General features: G+C 44.6%; 1 protein-coding gene across 4 annotated transcripts in view; it reads right to left on the reverse strand.

Annotated features, from left to right (window-relative positions):
* The window catches only part of RAI14 (retinoic acid induced 14), a 160,998-nt gene that overhangs the window by 126,706 nt on the left and 15,357 nt on the right, over positions 1 to 18,935 (reverse strand). For all 4 annotated transcript variants that reach the window (XM_027520165.1, XM_027520164.1, XM_027520161.1 and 1 more), the window contains exon 2: positions 5,695 to 5,777. In XM_027520165.1, coding sequence (XP_027375966.1) covers positions 5,695 to 5,730 — 36 coding nt within the window. In that variant the 5' untranslated portion in view covers positions 5,731 to 5,777. The remainder of the gene's footprint in view (positions 1 to 5,694; positions 5,778 to 18,935) is intronic.

The raw sequence follows: 18,935 nt of genomic DNA on the forward strand, positions 1-18,935 counted from the left end.
TAGATTTAGCCAAGGTTCCTCTGTCAAAAGAGGCTCGGATTTTAAAAACTTTTTTTTTTTTTTTTTTGCATGTGAGGTGGGGGAGGGAGGCTTGGGCATCTGTAAAAACTTATTATAAACAACTAAAAACCTGAAAAAATACCTTGGCAGAGATGCCGATTATTGACCTTCACAAGAGCCACTCTCTCAACAGGCAACAAATTCAAACTCCTGTCTAAGCAGGATGTGTCTGGTTCCTCAAGATTCATGGGGTGTGTGCATTCTTTGGCTGAAAGCTGCCATCATTAGTAGCTGCTCCATAAAGAAATACCATTAATTTAATCTCTCATGGATACAGCCATTTCAAACTGGATGCCTCTTTTTTCCCCCCTAAATGGCATGTCCACTGCTTCCCTGTTACAGTGGAAAACATAATTGGGAACAAATCTTTCATAAAATTAAGCACACACCCACAAAGTAAACTCTGAAGGCCTCGAACATGTTGGAGAGGCAGTTCTCAAGATTTGTTACAAAGAGCTTTCAACCCTTTTTTCCGCATCCCTCAACCTCCACCCCTTTCACTCAAGGCACTAAAAATTGGCATTTACAAAGAAATTCCAGAAGCCTGAGCATTTTATTAGCAAAGGGAAATCCCAACCTTCTTGGCTTCATTTCTCATGATGACAGCTCATTTTTCCAAGTGGAACCACGTACTGGTTGCTGCAAATATTTAAAGAGGTAAAGAAGCTACTTTCAAACTAGTCATAAAAGAAAGAAATAATGATGATTTAGAACCCTGTACTTACTTTACAAGCATAAAAACTCAAGTTCATCCATTTTTTAGACTAGAATGAAAAATTTACAGTGTTCTTACGCAAAGACTCAGAGCCATGCCATGGACATTCTCTTGGGCTCCTTAAGCATCACTGTTGTGCAGGACAAGGGCTGGTTTTGGAAAGCGAGTCCACCCACTGTGCCTCACGACATGCTCGCCAGCATGACCCTCTCCTCCTCTCCTAACCACCCTTCCAATCCTATGCCTCCCTGAGGCCTAGAAGAAGCTTCAGCTCCATAAACCTCCTACCAATTTCCCCATTTCCAGTGATTCACTCCTCTTTGAAAATCTGTAGCATTTATCATTCAGGTCTCCTAATTTAACAACTGGTTATATCATCCTGGATATCCTATTAATATCTACATTCTATAGGATTTGTATTTTGCCTGAGTTATTGCCTGTGTGTAGTTTTTCTCCTCCCACATGGGTTTTTTAGTTTCTTCAAGACAACCAGCATCCTGCATATTTCTCCAGTATCCCTTCCAGTACCAAACCCAGTTCAAAGATGACCAAATCAAGTTAGAAACAGGAATTGGAAAATGTCACCTATATTAGGGGAACATTTGTTAAGCTCCATGACTTTCTTTGGCCTCTGTGGGTTACCTGCAGGCTCCCTATTAAGTTTAGGGATGGAAGCCACTAGACAAGGATGGTATCTAACCACAGCCCAAAGACACAGGCTAGGTCCTTCCCCTAGGTCATGCACAGAAACTCAGCCGCCTGAGTCAAGCATTCTGGAAAGGATGCTCGGAAGAAATCTCTGCCTGCCTGATGGTCCTAGTGCAGCACAATGACCTTAAAGGCGTCCACGGGGGCTCCTCTGGGCCACACTTGTCCTTTCTCACTCCTGGGTTTTACGCTCAATGGTCACAAACTCATTTGGCTGCAAGACCTCCCAGACACAGGCTGGCTGAAATGTGATCATGCCCGCGGGTCACCTGCCTTCTCTTTACGAGAGCCCGAACATGATCTGCTGTCCCTCTTCCTCCTACCCCCCAGAAACACAAAGGGCCTTTTCTTTCTCCTCCTTTCAGCCTCCCACAAAGACCAGCGGGCAAATTTGATGGGTGGGTTTAGGGTTATTCTCTAAGAGACACCACTCACTTCGGGTAAAGAAAATTACAGTTTGGCTCATTGCACTGAATGTAAACAGTTTAGAACTTGTTTTTCTTGTAACAAGTGACACATGGGGATGCATACACATACACCAAAAAATGAAAGCCTAAAGCACCCAGTGAAAAGCAAAATCCCCCCAACCCCTCACCCCGCCCCCAACCCACTCCCAGTTCTGTGTCCCTCCCGAGAGATAGCAAATTAGTTACCAGGTTATTTTGCTCTCCAGACCACATAGGCTTTTCTGCCTACTTCTCATTGTGTTTGCTTTTTTTATAAACCATAATTATACTATCGACTCATTCTTTACTTTCAATCAGCAATTTCTACATAATAATTTTCTTTTTTTTACTTTTCTGATAGCTCAGTTGGTAAAGGATCCGCCTGCAATACAGGAGACCCGAGTTCGATTCCTAGGTCGAGAAGATCCACTGGAGAAGGGATAGGCTACCCTCTCCAGTATTCTTGGGCTTCCCTGGTGGCTCAGCTGGTAAAGAATCCACCTGCAATGTGGGAGACCTGGGTTAGATCCCTGAGTTGGGAAGATCCTCTGGAGAAGGGCGACCCACTCCAGTATTCTGGCCTGGAGAATTCCATGGTCTGCATAGTCCATGGGGTCACAAAGAGTTGGACACAAATGAGCGACTTTCACTTTTATTTTGCCTTTTAAAACACTTTTACATGACAATTTACATTTCATCTCCAATTACTTTTCAAAGGAAGGTCATCAGTAGTGAATTTCCCTCTTTATTTTTTCAATAATAATTTTCAATTTTAAAAATATTCAGAGTCAGTAAAAGATTTCACACATGAAATTAAGTTTGCACCAGCAAAAATATCATTTTGCAGTCTGTCCTATTTGACTGTTTTAAATTTTAGACACAAGTAAAAATTCCCAGTGGTCACACAGAGAATAAGAGAGAACAAGCTGCTTCTTTCGTGTTACAATCACACTGATGTAATTTTCATCTAAAATCTACTGCTTAAAGTACATGTTGTAAGAGAGAAAAGGCCCTCACTGCCAAGGTTTGTGCTCTGAAGACCACTAACAATGCCCGAGCAAGAGGTAGTAACCTTCCCAAATAAAGCTTGTGGTGAGTCTGAACCTGTCTGCCAACCATACAGCTGAAGTCCTCTCAACTCCAGCATGGGTGTCTGTGAGTAAGAAAGAGGTAGAAAGATGTACCAAGCACCTCAAGGATGCCAGGCCTAAAACGTGTGCCTTACAGGCATTAGAACACTTAACCTTCACAACTTCACGAGGTAATACTATCTTCAGTTTTCAGGTGAGGAGCCTGGGTGTTCAGGAAGGGGAACAGACTTGCCCAAGGCCACAGACATAGGTCTGAAGTGGCTTTCCCAAGCTACTGCCTGGATTGCTGTTTCATAAAATCAGACCTGCATCCACATTTTCTCTTTTGCAAAACCTGGGGGCTGGAATCAGGCTACTTGGGCACAAACACTGACAACTTTTAGCTAGAAGAACACAGGCCCAGGCAAGGGACTGGAGCTCCTTGGGTCTCAGTTTCTTCATCTGGAAAATGAGCCTGCCAATAATACTTACCACATAAGGGTTGCAGCAAGATTAAACAAAGTTCACATAATGAGCTTGGCACAGCACCTGACATAAAGTAAATATTTTATAATGGTTAGCTCTTGCTATCCTATGGCTGATTAACAAGCTGGGCTTTGAAACGATTTTCTTTTCTGCTTTTATTCCCTCCATCTTGCAGTGGAGGGATTACGCTTTGGGAAGCAATTTGGGGTGAAATTGGGGAGCCATCTGATACCATCTGACCCCATAATATCAATTTCTTTTGCTCTCCTCTCCCAAGCTTGCTCTTCTAACATTTCTTCCCTTTGTGCTAACTGCCAAAATCTAAGCCTTTCAACTGCCAAATTCCAGAAGATTTTAATAGTGTTATTACTGTGACTTTTTTTTCCCCTAAATCATGGAAATATTTCAGTTTTTATTTAAAAAACTAGATTCCAGCAATACCCTCCCTACAGCCACCAGTTTATAAACCTAAAGTGTATGCTCCTATTATTTCCCCCCTGCCCCTGTTCATATATCATGGAAGTCTAGACTGATTAAATTTTGCTAAAACAATTTCAGTTTGTACAAATGGAAGCTGCCCAATGGAATGGAAAAGGTATTTGTGAACCTAGTCACACAAGTTATAAACCCGAATCGGCCTGGCTGGGCAACATTTTCCATTTAACTGCCTTTTCCTTATTAACTGAAAGTCCAATGAGATCTAGAGGCTGTAGCATCACTTGGCCAACAAATGAGAAGACTGAAGGGAGTTTTCTCATGGGAGTGGCAGGGCAAGAGGTCAAGGAAGTCAGATGACCAACGCTGTCACTCCAGCCAAAGGTTACCCGGACAACTTCGGCCAAGTCACATTCTCTGAGTCTTAGATAACTTACCTGAAGAATGAGGAAGTCAAGTCCGCTTTTCTCCAAAAACCCTTTCTCCTTAGAGCTCAAACTTCCTTTCGGCATAACAAGATTCTGCAATCATTCCACAAGCACCTCCTCCAGTCTGGGGCTTATCAGGGCAGTAAGTTACATGTCATGATGTAGCCTCAGGAGATAAGCTTCAGCCAAGAGGAGGTATGTGTGTTTGCGTGTGTATGTGCATGTGTGACGTGTTAGCCGTAAGACACGGTCTCCACTCATTGTAAAAATGTGGTTGTGCCAAGCTGTCATATAATTCACAGCAAAGCAATAAAATCCAGGTTTACTTTTAATTACCCAATGTTAAATGACAGCCAAGCAAGCCCATTAGGAGGGTGACATCGCTGAGCTTCCATCAAACATCCTTCCATGTATTTCTCCCCTTCAACAACTCTGCTCAAAGTATCTGCAGCAGCTAGCACAAGACTGGAGCCTCGGCAGGGTTTATGAGCTGACCTTCTGTTATAATAGCATCACATATAATCCTACTGCTATGTTCCTTTTCTCCATTTTCTCCTCTGAGAGACTTTGTCTCATAATTCAGGCATCATCACTGGTTCAGTTCAGTTCAGTCGCTCAGTCATGTCCGACTCTTTGCGACCCCATGAATCTCAGCACACCACACCTCCCTGTCCATCACCAACTCCTGGAGTTCACTCAAACTCATGTCCATCAGGTTGGTGATGCCATCCAGCCATCTCATCCTCTGTCGTCCCCTTCTCCTCCTGCCCCCAATCCCTCCCAGCATCAGAATCTTTTCCAATGAGTCAACTCTTCGCATGAGGTGGCCAAAGTACTGGAGTTTCAGCTTTAGCATCACTGGTTACTCCAATTCAAAGGCTTGAATGATGAATAACAAATGAGGAAGAACCCAGGAATTAAGGGGGAATAAAGGTGCAGGCGGCAATAGATATTGCTGTTTTACCACAAAAGCCTTAACAGAATTTAAGTTTTCTAAATGCCCAGCATGAACCGCGTTAACACATAATTCCTTAACCGCTCTCTAAAAATGACATTCTGAGTCAGATTTGGGGGGATTTAGAAATGCTGAGGTATTTTACTCTTTTTTTTAAGATGTTAATTTGACTGTTTCTTTCTCTACAAGGCACTGACATCAGAAGTAAAAAAAAAAAAAAAAAGTCCTTTTTAGAAGGTATATACACAAACAGCAAGAACACATCATTCACAAAAGCCACACTGAGCTGGGACCCAGAGCACTTCTGACTTACGTAGTTGATTAACCCAGCATCTTATCAAGGTCCAAGGGAGGGTGTTTCTGCAGCCAGACGTGAGTCACAAGTACTTACATCACTCTTCCTGAACTTGGCTTTCAAGCTCTTCATGTTTAGTCCATTCAGCTTTCCACAGCTCTAGAGGAGACCTTCAGCATCTAGCCAGAAGGAGAAAAAAAGAAATTAAGTATCAAGGTTTCCTGGCGCAGAAATTAAGTATCAAGGTTTCCTGGCGCAGATGGTAACGAATCTGCCTATAATATAGGGGACCCAGGTTTGATCCCTCGGGTTGGGAAGATCCCATGGAGAAGGGAATGGCAACCCACTCCAGTATTCTTGCCTGGAGAATCCCATGGACAGAGGAGCCTGGTGGACTATAGTCCATGGGGTCACAAAGAATCAGACATGACTGAGCAACTCACACACACACATGCACACACTTCAAGGTTTCCAAACAAACACTACAGTGACTCCTTCCCAAGTGGACTGGGACTTTGGGCCATGGGTAAGCGTCTGGGTTTGAGTTAGGAAGGTGGTCAGGGTTAAGGGCTGGGAAGTGGTACAGAATGTTATGTTCTTCCCATTTGTGATACTCCTTTGAAGCATCCCACATTTTCAAGTTAACTGAAACTTCATTTTCTTCCAACTCCTCATTCAAAGTAGAACAAGCTTAAGTAAAGGCTGGCCTGTCACTGCACAAAACTCAGTGCCTAACTCCCTCCTCTCCATCCCCTTCACGGTACAGTTACAGCCTCCACCTTCTCTGAAAGGGCCACAGGAGTGAGGCATACTGAAGCGCAGCTCATATTCCAGATGCCATTCATTCCCTATTTATTTTTCTCAGTGTGTTTTTTTCCCCCTCATAGATGCACAGGGCAATGAGGGAAAAATGTGAGAAAAAACAAAACCTCCCTCATCAAATACCTCATTCCTCAGGAAGCCACTCAAAACAGTGAAAGACTCTCCCCAGGTCCTCATGGGACCCAGTGATTCCAATCCGGAGCTCGAAAAGTCTTATGAAACCACCTCATTCAGGAGGGATCTGTGGTGCCTTTAGAAAATGAAGGTAAATTTTTGGAATGACAGTATATCTGTACTTTTTTTTTTTTTTTTTTTTAGTTTATTTGGCTGTGGCAGGTCTTATGTGCATCCTGCAGGATCTAGTTTCCTGACTAGGGGATCGAACCCAGGCCCCCTGCATTGGGATTGCGGAGTCTTCATCGACTGGACCACCAGCGAAGTCCCTGTACTTTTTTCGGGGAAGTTCCTATTTTCATTAGATTCTGCAAAGGCATTGTCACCCTTCAAAAGGTAAGATCTCACTATGGACCCCACTATGGATCCAGTGAGAGCCCCTCATTTTCCAGAGGGAGAGATGGAACCTCAAAGTGAAGAAACCTGTCTGCATTCCCCACACCTCTGTATGATAAAATTCAGAACCAAAGTCGGACTGATGGGTGAATGCCTTTTCCACTGCCCTACAGCTTTAAAACTAAAACCTGAAAGTAAACTCCTGGGCTAAAACATGGCATGAACTTGACCTCTTCCATCCTGAAACCTGGAAAGTGTATGTTCAGGTCAAAAATGACAGAAAAATCTACGTGCAAGTTCTCATCACCTGGAAAGCACTCAAGAAATGTAACGTCAAGCCTCAGCTGACAAAGTGAGAACAGGGGAACATTAACAGGCCAGTCTATTTGAGGACTAAGGAACGATGGTCAGATGTTGACTAGGTTGATCATTACATTTCAAAAGCCTTTCAAGGTCATCATGTTCATCCACCATCTTTATTCTGGACTAAACTGATCTGAGGAAACAGATGGCACGGTGGGGGCGGGTAGGAAATGCAGGCAACTGAACGGCTGGACCCATTCCTCTTGAGGTCTTTGCTGTCACCTCCAGAAGTGGTCCAGTGGCTCCCTGGGTTCTAATTTGTTAATTTCTGACTTTCATTATTGCTGCTACCCTTAAGCAGGGCCCTTTGGACCGGTCACAAAGCACCTCAATGACATTAATCTGGAGGCCACACCATTCCTGTGGCCTCCCTGTGGTCCCTTTCAATCTTCCCAGCCTCAGCAGGAGTGACAGAATGTCCGTTGCCTTGGAAACCGCACACACTGTAATTACACCTTGTTAAGTGCCATGTACTTAACCACAGAGAAGGCTGGGCTGGTACCTGAATGGCAAAGTGCAAACTCTGAGGACAGTGCTTCTGGAAGGTGGCCCCCCAACTTAATCTGAATCAGAAGAATCTGGGGACACTGCTGAATGTAAAATTCCCTGGAAATTGAATCTCAAGGGCGGGGCCTAGGCATCTGCTTGGTTGACTCTGGCATACAAGTTTGAGAAGTTAGAAATGAGGTATGTGGAACTGGAAATATCCTTATCAAAGCTGTGCTGGTTTATGAACCAGCCCTTCATCATGTCAGAACAACCATCTTTTGATGAATCCAAGTAGAAACCATGATAAGCAGATGTTCCCAACCTGACAGTGGCTCATGGTTCTCCACCAAATGCAGCTAGAAGATGGAAATTGCCCTTGAAGTTCAATTCCTTCCACCCTCCGGGTGAAGTGCTACCAACCAAGAAAACAGGACAAATCCATGCACCAGGAAAAGAAGCAAAGAGAAATCCAGCCTTGGATAACCCACAAACTGTGTAACCCACCAAGGTGGAACCACCCAAAGCATCCTTTCAAGCAAGAACACAATGTCTCAGGCAAAGTTGGGTCAGATTTTTGTTTGAGGTCATGGGGCACGTAGGGCCGGAGGTGGGGGGGCATGTTTCACGGGTGTGGGCACTAGTAGCTTGGTGTATTTGTCTTCGTCTCCCCCTCACCCCTCAGTATGGCAGTGAGAAGTATGCAAAGGCTCATTTAAAGAGGATTAAGTAAATAAAGCAAGTAATTCCAAAAACTCCCAGGGGGAGGTATTAGCTGTGAAAATGAATGTTTTCCTGGAAGCTTTGGGTGTTTGAGAGCTGGGTGGTCCAAGGGTATAACTCTGGGATGACAGAGATGGGGGTCAAGGGTAAAAAGGTTTGGAAACCCACAAAATAGTAACTAGAAACAAGAACTGTAGCTGGGGATAATTAAAGTTAGTAACAAATTACTGCTTTCCCAGAATTGGTAAAAGGACCTAACTCCAGGACCTAATCCTGGAAGTCAGGACTTGTGGGAAGTCACCTGGGCTCCCTTTGCCTCAGTAGCCCCCTCTTCCCCAAAAGGATCCAAGAGTCAATCATGACTTGCCTTCCTTGGGTCAGCTGGAATCTTTCGGCTCCAACTCGCAGATTCAAATTTTCAAAGCCCAGACTGGATAAAGTGACATCTATCAACTTAGTTAAACCAAACTAAGAGCAGTCCTTGGAAAAGTAACTAGGTGCTTAGGTCAAAAGAGCTGTGATTAAGCTGAATTAGCTGCATGGGAGTCTAATTTGGATGGTTCAAAAAGAGAAGGGCATGTTTCACATATACAGGAAAAGGTATTTGAATTAAATCTTCTCATTTCAAGCAGATGAAAAAGCCTGTCTATCCACTGAGCAGAAATGTTGGTCAGTTTACTCCATGCTCAACCCAAAATAAGTCACCAAGCATTGCTTCATTGCCAGTTACCAAGCGATGTCACTCCATCAGTGAGGATGGAATAGGGCAGGGAGGCACAGACTGTTCCCCTTTCATCTGAAAGACTAGAGCCAACAAGCAGGGTTTGTTAATCCATTTTCCCTTTAAAAATAATGTAACTCTCAACCAAAGCTTAACATGAACTACCCTTATCGAATAGAATTTCTAGCCTGAATCAAAAAGCCTTGATGTTAGCCTATAGAGCTATACTGTGAACTAATAAGTTAGACTTCTATGAGTATTAAAAATGACATAACCAATATAGAATTTTCCTTTTGGGGTGATGGAAATGTTCTACATTTATTGCTATGATGGCTGTACAAGCTGTGAACACACCAAAAACCGATCGACTGTACCATTCAAATGGATAAATTGAATAGCATGTGACTTATCTCAACAAAGATGTTAATTCTTTAACTCTTATTTTTTTTTAATAGTTTAATAACCTTCATTCTTCTCCAATCTGTAGAGCTAGGAAAATTTCAGGTTGAGAACCTCTTTGATTAAAAATGAATTTTGAAGGAACAAAGGTTAATAAGCAATGCCCGTAGCGCTAAAAGGCTCCTTGCTCCTAAATTCTCTTTAGCTATTTCTCTACCACAAGCCATCTCCAACCGAAATGTAATCATGAGGAAAAGAGAGGCAAAAAGTTCCTTTCTTCTATCACCAAACTACTCCTTCTCTCCCTCACCCCCTCCTCCATCCCTACATGTGACCCAAGGTTATTTCATAAGACAATGCTGACAACTATGTCAGCACGTAAGGGCCCCCTTGGAGCCCCAGCCAGGTATTTGGATTCTGTAAACAGAAGTGAGGCTCAGAATTGGGTTTTTTTTCTTTGTTTTTTGGTCATGGTCCACAGCATGTGGGATCTTAGTTCCCTAACCAGGGATTGAACTCACACCTCCTGCACTGGAAGTGCAGAGTCTTAACCATTGGACTTCAAAGGAAGTCTCTTGTAATTTTTTTTTTTTAACGTACAAGGTGACTTGGATGCTCAATGAGATTGAGAACCACTGTTCTATACCTATCATACCACCTAATCATACCTATAATTGACAATTTCATTAAAAATAATTTAGAGACACTGCATAAGTAGATATTATAGATCTTTATTTCTGAACATTGACAGAATCTTTCAAAATATTGTGGGTGGATGAGAGGGGAGCATTCTACATTAAAAGCAAAAGAGAAACTAGCTGGTTACCATGGCCGCTAAGAAACAATAACTCACAGAGGCAAATGGCAGCTATACACACACGTGCCTTTTCCTGAATCACAGGGATGTATTAGCATCCAAGATGCCATACCCCAGGATTCAAGGGCAGTGGTTTAAAATAGTTCCCTCTGAGTCACTGGAGGACCTGAGTGAATAACAATGTTCTTGCTCTAACTAATCCCTCCATCATGGAATGTGAGATGCTTCCTCAGAATCTTCAGCAACACCAGAAATACTAAATGTGCACCCCCGGACAGACTTCAAGAATTTTTCTTCCAAGTGAAAAGTACATGAGACTTAAAATCCAAAGCACTGGAGATGACACTGAACAAATGCAAGACACTGAAATTACAACACTTCTCTCTTGCTCAGCATCCACCTCTTCTCCCTTGAGTACCTGCTTCTACAATCATCCCTCTCCAGCAAATGGAATTTTAACCCAAAGCTGTATAAACACTCAAGGTGGCAAAACAAATACATGCTGTAAAAGGTCTCCCTGGATAAAGAAGTCCCTGACGAGAGAGCCTGTCCTGCCATCTAAACTGCCCCTGGGGGCAGAAGCTGCTTTAAGACTCTGCCTCCTGGATGGAAATCCCTGAGGGCTAGGAAAAATCAGAGAAGTCTTCACCACAAAGGTAGGGATCCGAGTGTCTCTAAAAGGAAACTCAGGATCTGGGCAAGCTGACGAGAAGAGGGCTCCTCGTCGGGCCTTTCTGACAAGACGGGGCACAGCAGTCCCAGGGGAAGGTCAAACACCCGTCCAAACTCTGCCAGCAGTCCTTTAAGCTTCTCTTGGGAGGCTGAGCGGGCATGGTGGGAACTGATGCAAACTTCTCTCTGAAGAAAGTCTCCATTCCCTGACCCTTTTAGACCCTGGATGTAAGCAAGAGGGGTTCAAGAGTCCCAATTACCAGTTTTTCTGGCAAATCTGAAAATGTACACCTCAGGCTATTTACATTGGAATGGAGGACTTTCAGGGTAGAGTTTTCATTTTGCTTATTACTTGGGTGCTAGCCAATGGCATAAAAATCAATAAATGTTTCCCGAAGGAATGAGTAGGACAGAGATACAGGTTAGGTGCCTGGGTAGACTGTAGACTTCATCTTTGACCTCAGCAAGGCTTTTTATGGTCCTAAATGGACTGGGTTAGCTGCAATGGGATTAAGTAAATGCCGTGATCAGTTTTCACATGTACATATAAAAGCACTACGTTTTTAAAAACCCCAAACCACCATCTCATTTGGCCTATGAAACTTATCAAGTTGCTCCTCTTTGCTCCCTCTGCTTCCCTCTCTCTAAGCTGTGCACCTCCTGCAGCATCTCCCTAATCTTTACATGCTGAGTTTAGCCAAGGGAGCTGACCATTTGAATAATGGAATGTAAGAGTCAACAGAGAGCAAGAACCAGCTGCTAAAACCCCAGGGGGCAAGTGCTTAGGACAGAGATTTTATCAGCCTCATGCAAAGCAGGCCAAGGGCTCCACCAGATCTGCATGCCTGATCTATTATTTTTGCTTGAGATTCTACCACTTCCAGGTAGGGAACCTCTCAACAAGGAAAAAGTACATCCTAGCTGCTGCTGCTAAGTCGCTTCAGTCGTGTCTGACTCTGTGCGACCCCATAGACAGCAGCCCACCAGGCTCCCCCGTCCCTGGGATTCCCCAGGCAAGAACACTGGAATGGGCTGCCATTTCCTTCTCCAATGCAGGAAAGTGAAAAGTGAAAGTGAAGTCACTCGGTCGTGTCCGACTCTTAGCGACCCCATGGACTGCAGCCTACCAGGCTCCTCCGCCCATGGGATTTTCCAGGCAAGAGTACTGGAGTGGGGGGCCATCGCCTTCTCCAACACCCTAGCTGCACCTGATGCTAAAGCTGAGGCTTTAGCATCTGCCCACCTGATGCGAAGAACTGACTCATTGGAAAAGACCCTGATGCTGGAAAGATTGACAGCAGGAGGAGAAGGGGACAACAGAGGATGAGATGGTTGGATGGTATCACCGACTCTGTGGACATCAGTTTGAGCAAGCTCCAGGAGACAGTGAAGGACAGGGAAGCCTGGCAAGCTGCAGTCCCTGGGGTCACAAAGAGTGGGACATGACTGAGTGACTGAAGTGAGCAACACCCAAGCGTTCACCTCTGACCTCAGCAGGACTTTCTCCATGGTCCACACTCAGAGGAAGTTCACTGAGGCTGAGAGAAAGGATGGGTGAACAAGCGTTCATGCTAAGTCGCTTCAGTCCTGTCCGAGTCTGTGTGACCCTATGGACTGTAGCCTGCCAGGCTCCTCTGTCCATGGGATTTCCCAGGCAAGAATACTGGAGTGGGTTGCCATGCCCTCCTCCAGGGGATTTTCCTGACCCAGGGATCGAACCCGTCTCTTAGGTCTCCTGCATTGGCAGGCAGGTTCTTTACCACTCAGTGCCACCCGAACAAGCACTGGGTGTCAAATTGGAAGCACAAAGATTCAACAGACATTTCATTGCGGCCAGTCCAAGATGCCCAATTTCAAAGGATTTAGCTAAAAACTGGTAACAGGACTCTTGAACCCTCACTCACATCCAGGGTTTAAACGGGTCAGAGCACATGGAGACTGGGGGAGTTTCTTTCTCCACTCCAGCGTTCTTGCCTGGAGAACCCCAGGGACGGAGGAGCCTGTGGGCTGCCATCTATGGGGTCGCACAGAGTCGGACACGACTGAAGAGACTTAGCAGCAGCAGCAGCAGCTTTCTTGGGAAGGAATGATGCAATGATTCCCACCAGGCCTACTCAACCTAATGAGAAAGGCCCACAGGACTACTTAGAGAGACTGGACAGGGGTCTGATCCTCGCCTGGAAAATCTACAAGTTTGGAGAGAAATTGGCCTAAGTTCTAAGGGTGGGAATGAAGGCATGGTAGCTGCTGGGCTGTGATCAGCCTGATGCTGAAGTTTATCTGTGCACACATGTCTGTCTCCTGTAAACCAGACATAGGCAATGCATGGAAGGGTAGTAAGCTGTCTTGGATTCTGCCTAACAGAGTGGATTACAGGGTGAAGAGGGCAGAGAGAGTCCGAGTCCCAGACAGAAAAGCAACAAAGCAGAACCTGCAACACAGGAATCAGAGGCGTCCCTAGTGACGGTCCAGGAGTGGAACCGGGAGAGAGAGGGATCTTCCAAGGCCTCCTCTGCTGGTTTGCTAGGACTGTGTAACAAAGTGTCACATCTGGTGGCTTATGCAACAGAAATCTGTATCCTCACCATTCTGGGCACTAGAAGTCCAAGACGGTGGTAACAGCAAAGCCAATTCTGATTTATTCTGAGGCCTCTTGGACTGCAAGGAGATCAAACCAGTCCATCTTGAAGGAAATCAATCCTGAATATTCACTGGATGGACTGATGCTGAAGCTGAAACTCCAATACTTTGTCCACCTGATGCGAAGTGCCAACTCATTGGAAAAGACCCTGATGCTGGAAAGATTGAAGGCAGGAGGAGAAGGGGACGACAGAGGATGAGATGGTTGGATGGCATCACCAACTGAATGGACATGAGTTTGAGTAAGTTCCGGGAGTTGGTGATAGACAGGGAAGTCTGGCATGCTGCAGTTCATGGGGTTGCAAAGAATCAGACATGACTGAGTGACTGAACTGAACTAAGGCCTCTCTCCCTGGTTGTAGATGGCTTCCTTCTCCCTTTGTGTTCAAGAGCCCTTCCTCTTTGCATGCCTTTGTCCTAATGTCTTTTTAAAAGGACACCAGTCACACCCATATAGTCTCATTTATTTTAATCATATCTTTAAAGGTCCTACCTCCACAAACAGTCCCGTCCAAAGTACCAGGGGTCAGGACTTTAACACATGAATTTTAGGAGCACATGGTCCAGCCGAAAATACCTCCTCAAAGAGCAAGAATCAGCTCAAAATATCTGTCAGGATTAGAGAGCAGAGCACTGTCTTCCTGCATACCATCAAGTAAGAACTTTCTCATTCTTCTTACCTCTCATCTCCCCCCTCCTGTCTCCAGTTTGCATTGTAACCCTGGAGGGGACCCAAACCATGACAGTCAGATAAAGCGAGGAGAGTAACAGGAGAAAATGGAGAAAGACAGAAAAAGATATTTTCTTTTAAGTCGAATTTGAAATTTTTATTTTAAATCAGGCATTCCGAGTTCTAAATTGAGAGTATTTAGCAACTGAAATTGACTGTAGAATTTTTTAAAAATCTAATCAGAAAAGTTATATATTTCACCCAGAGGCATGAGATGGACTAACCTCTCTGAATAAATTTTAAAGAGTCAGTGGGACACAAAACAAAGCTGCTTTGTGATCACAATTTAGGTGTCTTATTTATTCCACAGACCAGATACATATAAATAAATGAATGAATGACTCAACAAACATGCAAACTTTACTAAGCATTAATTATGGGCTGAGTGCTCTCATATATTAACTAAGGTGCAGGTGAGATAAAAGATTGCCCAGATGATAAAGAAGAGGGAAAGGTAAGAGGGAGAGAAAAAGACATAGGCAGTGGTTTCATTCTGGCGATGAATCCTTCCTAAAATACTGTAGTACCTCACTCCCTCCCCCCAAAAATGACCACACTCTTTTAAAACCATAAATGCCATCCAGATAATGTACCATAATGATCATGAAGTGAAACTCTTAAGAGCATTAATCTTCCTCCCTATATTCACAACTTGCCTTTATCAGGGGATGACATTTCTTTTGAGAAACAAATACATCATTCTTCTTTAAAAATAAAACCTGCCATCAATGAGGACTGATCTTGGTCCATGAATCAGTCAGAGCCACCAGCACTGATGTAAATCTGGTCAGGGCTCTGGCAACATCACTATCTGGACTGTCAAATCTGCTGCTCACATGCTCCGATAAACCTACCGAAGAAAAGCCCCAAGGTTACCTCATGCCCTAAATCCATCCAATTTAAAAAGCATGGGTTTAAACAAAACAAGCTACCTCTGGAATACAAAAACCACTCCAGGACTAAGAAACACCATGTGATTATCCCTCCTTTTGAGGTTATTTTTAAGCTGATCTCTAAAATGCCCCGTTTCCAGGGTGTATTTCCAAATCTTTGATGTTGGCGTCAACAGCTCTATCAAGACATAACACTGTGTTCACCTCTCAAGCAAAAAAGCTGCCCTGCACACATCTAGTAATCAAACCCAAACAGCAAGGGGTATGTGCTAAGTGCCTTACCATCTGCACCTCAAGTCCATTTCTTGGCTTTCCCCACCTTAAAATCCATAAGAATCATTCAAGTTTGAAAAGACAGGGCCACTCCTCAAATGTTACTGGTGAATATATAAAACGTGGAAAGCACAAAGTCACTGTGGCAAGTAGTTTGGCAGCTTAAGTTAAATATGCATTTACCATTCAACCTGGCAATTATATGATGTGTCTTGCCAAAAGAAAACACGTGTCCACAGAGATGTGCACATGAATGTTTATAGCAGCAGTACTCATAATCGTGAAAAAGTGGAAACTAAAACATCCACCAAGTAGGTAAACAAAACGTGGCATTTCCATACAGGGGAAGGCAGACTCTCCAGGACCAAAAAGGAACTAAGGGTTGATACATGCAGCGCGAAACCACTGCACCAAGTGAAGGTCAGACACAGAGACCACACAGTGTAAGATTCCATCTGTACGACATGTCTGGAACCGGCAAATTTATAGACAGGAAGTAGATTAGCAGTCGCCTAGGGCTGGGGATGATAAGGAGGAATTGCAAATGAGCATGAGGGCTCTTTGGGGATGGTGAGAGAGATGTTTTAAAACTCAATTGTGATGATTCCACAGCTCTGTAAATTTATTAAACATTGAGCAGTGCTGTATACTAAAAATGGTAAATTTTGTGGAATATAAATCATACCTCGATGAAGCTGTTTTTAACAAGATGAAATACAAAAAGTGAAATGCTGAGTTGTTAGGTAGTGAGAAAGAGCTTTAGAGTGCGAGAGGGTAGCTCCCTGGATGGTTATACCAGATTCCCTTGGTTTTACTCTAGAAAGATTTAATGGTCAAATGTTGGCTTACTGTGACATCATCGGTTCTTTGACTTGGCTTTAAAATGGGGTAACTCAGACTCTCCACATTCTTGTATGCATTAGTGTCATTTACGATGGTCACAATGTTTCTGATGAATCAGTCATCCAGTGCCTCAAATACTTTTTGAGGGTAAGGGATAAATAAGTTAACAACATGGATACTGTGAATTCTGATGCCCTAGAAGCAGGAGTGGAACAGCAGATGGAGAGCACAAAAATCATTTCTGCTGCCCCAGCTACCATGTTGGGACGTCATTCGAACACCACGTACTCAAATTGTTTATTCTCATCTCCAGCCTTGCTCACTCGAAGGCAAGTCTCTGCATTTTCTCTAACACATTACCATGCGGCACACGGTCTGCCCCATGACTCTCAATGCCCAGCCTTCTTCTGATAACTGCATTTCTTTCTAGAAAGCTGTCCTCCTATTCCCTGCCCCTGCCCCCGACCCCACTCCAACCAGGTTATAGCCTGACCATAGCTGTTCCCAAGAGATGGAAAGGTGTCCTTAGGAAGGCTATCAGAAACCCTCCCTGGGATTTTGGGTGGTGGGAAAGGAAAGGGACAGGGAAGGGGTGAGTACAAGAAGAAGGAAGAGAAGGGAGTAGAATGGGGAAGAAAAAGGGAAGATTAAAGCCTTCCTCTCTGGTGGAGAAACTAGGAAAATGTGAGCCTGGCAGCTGTCCAAGACACTCCTAAGCCAGCACAGAGAGCTGGTTTGAGGGAGGGAACCAGAGAGGCCCCGACACCATTTTAGCACAGAATTTGGCATCCCATAAGCCAAGCTGCACCCCCACTCCTCACCCCAACCTACGTGAGTGCAAAGTCACTTCAGTCGTGTCTGACTCTTTGCAACTCCATGGACTGTAGCCTGCCAAGCTCCTCTGTCCATAGGATTCTCTAGGCAAGAATACTGGAGTGGGTTGCCATGCCCTCCTCCAGGGGATCTTCCTGACCCAGGGATCAAATCCATGTCTCTTGCATCTCCTGCACTGGCAGGTGGGTTCTTTACCACCAGTGCCACCAGGAAAGCCCTCCCTCCTATCCTAAGCTAGTTCAAGTTGAGTTTCTGTGACTTGCAATCAACGAATATTGACAAATCCTCTGGTGCCTTCTCACCTAGTCAATCTCGCTCAGGCTGTCACCTTAGATGCCACAGTAAAAGAGGAGCCCAGAACCTCGGCAGCACCGCTGGAGTTTGTATGTCTGTCTGTTCAGCTCATTTGGAAGCCTGTAGCTAAATTCACTTTAAGAACCTACAGAACTGAAATACACACTCCAGAGTCTAAGTGGTTGAATACAGTGGGGTGACCTATAAGGTCCCCTCTGAACCCATAGGTTAGGGAGGGCCTATTTATCATCCATTTGTTTGGTTATTAGCTGCTCCCTGATCTGCCAGCATACCCTCACCCATCCCCACCTCCAGCATTCCATTCTTTCTTCACCACAGAAGACCTGGCCAGCAAGCCCCACCTTCTGGGTTATTTCCACTCTGAAAATATGACCAGCTCTTTCGCTCTCCTACAGGAACCTGCCAACAAGGAAAACAATCACGAGTAACTGGAAATGAATAGGATTAGACTGTTAAAAACCCTCACGAAATGAAAAACCATCGTAACAGCTGGGTCCTGAAGGACCCTGTGATGTGGCTCAGGAGGAAGATAGAGACTTCTGGGTGGGTGGGGCAAGGAGATGGGGGCAGACAGTGGGGAAGCTGCCTGGAGGAGGGGGTGGAACAGTGGGGTTCAGTTGGATCAGGAGACCTGAAGCACCAAGGATAATTCTCAGAGCAGTTAATCCTTGAATATCGCTGAAGATATGATAAGGACGCATGCTTTCACTCAGCCTAATTGATTCTAAACAAGACACCTGGAAGAGAAGCCCGACACAGTAGCTCAGCCACCAAGCATCACCCCCTAGGGGTTAGGCTGGCCTGGATTTGCCACACTACTGTCCTGGCAGCACAAATGGAAAAGCCTTCCAGATCCTCTCCACTAGAAGCCCCAGGCCACTCCACGCCCGTGCTCTGTCAGGGGCCCTAGAACCACCTGCATAGTGAACACAGACTCTGTTGACTGAGTTTGAGACCCTGGACCTTCTTTCCATTTTCAACCATTGTCTGTATTGAGGGATAGAATGAAACAGCCTTAACATAAAGGATGGGGAGTGCTTCTGTCACCTGCAACAAAAATTTAAAACGCACTCCCCTCCACCCTGGGCCCCACACACAAACTCACATACCTGGCATCTGATCCCATCAGGCTCTAGAGAGCAAAAACATCGCGGCTATTCAAGAACTCGCAATTTAAGAGGAAAACTAAGAAATCTATACTGTCTTGTTTACCCAGAGGCACTGCCTACCAACTCTGGGCCAAGTACATAGGGGGATGTAGAAAACTGGCCCATACATAATCCCTGCCTACAACAG

This window comes from Bos indicus x Bos taurus, chromosome 20 (assembly GCF_003369695.1).
Source record: "Bos indicus x Bos taurus breed Angus x Brahman F1 hybrid chromosome 20, Bos_hybrid_MaternalHap_v2.0, whole genome shotgun sequence".
In the NCBI taxonomy this organism is placed as follows: Eukaryota; Metazoa; Chordata; class Mammalia; order Artiodactyla; family Bovidae; genus Bos; species Bos indicus x Bos taurus.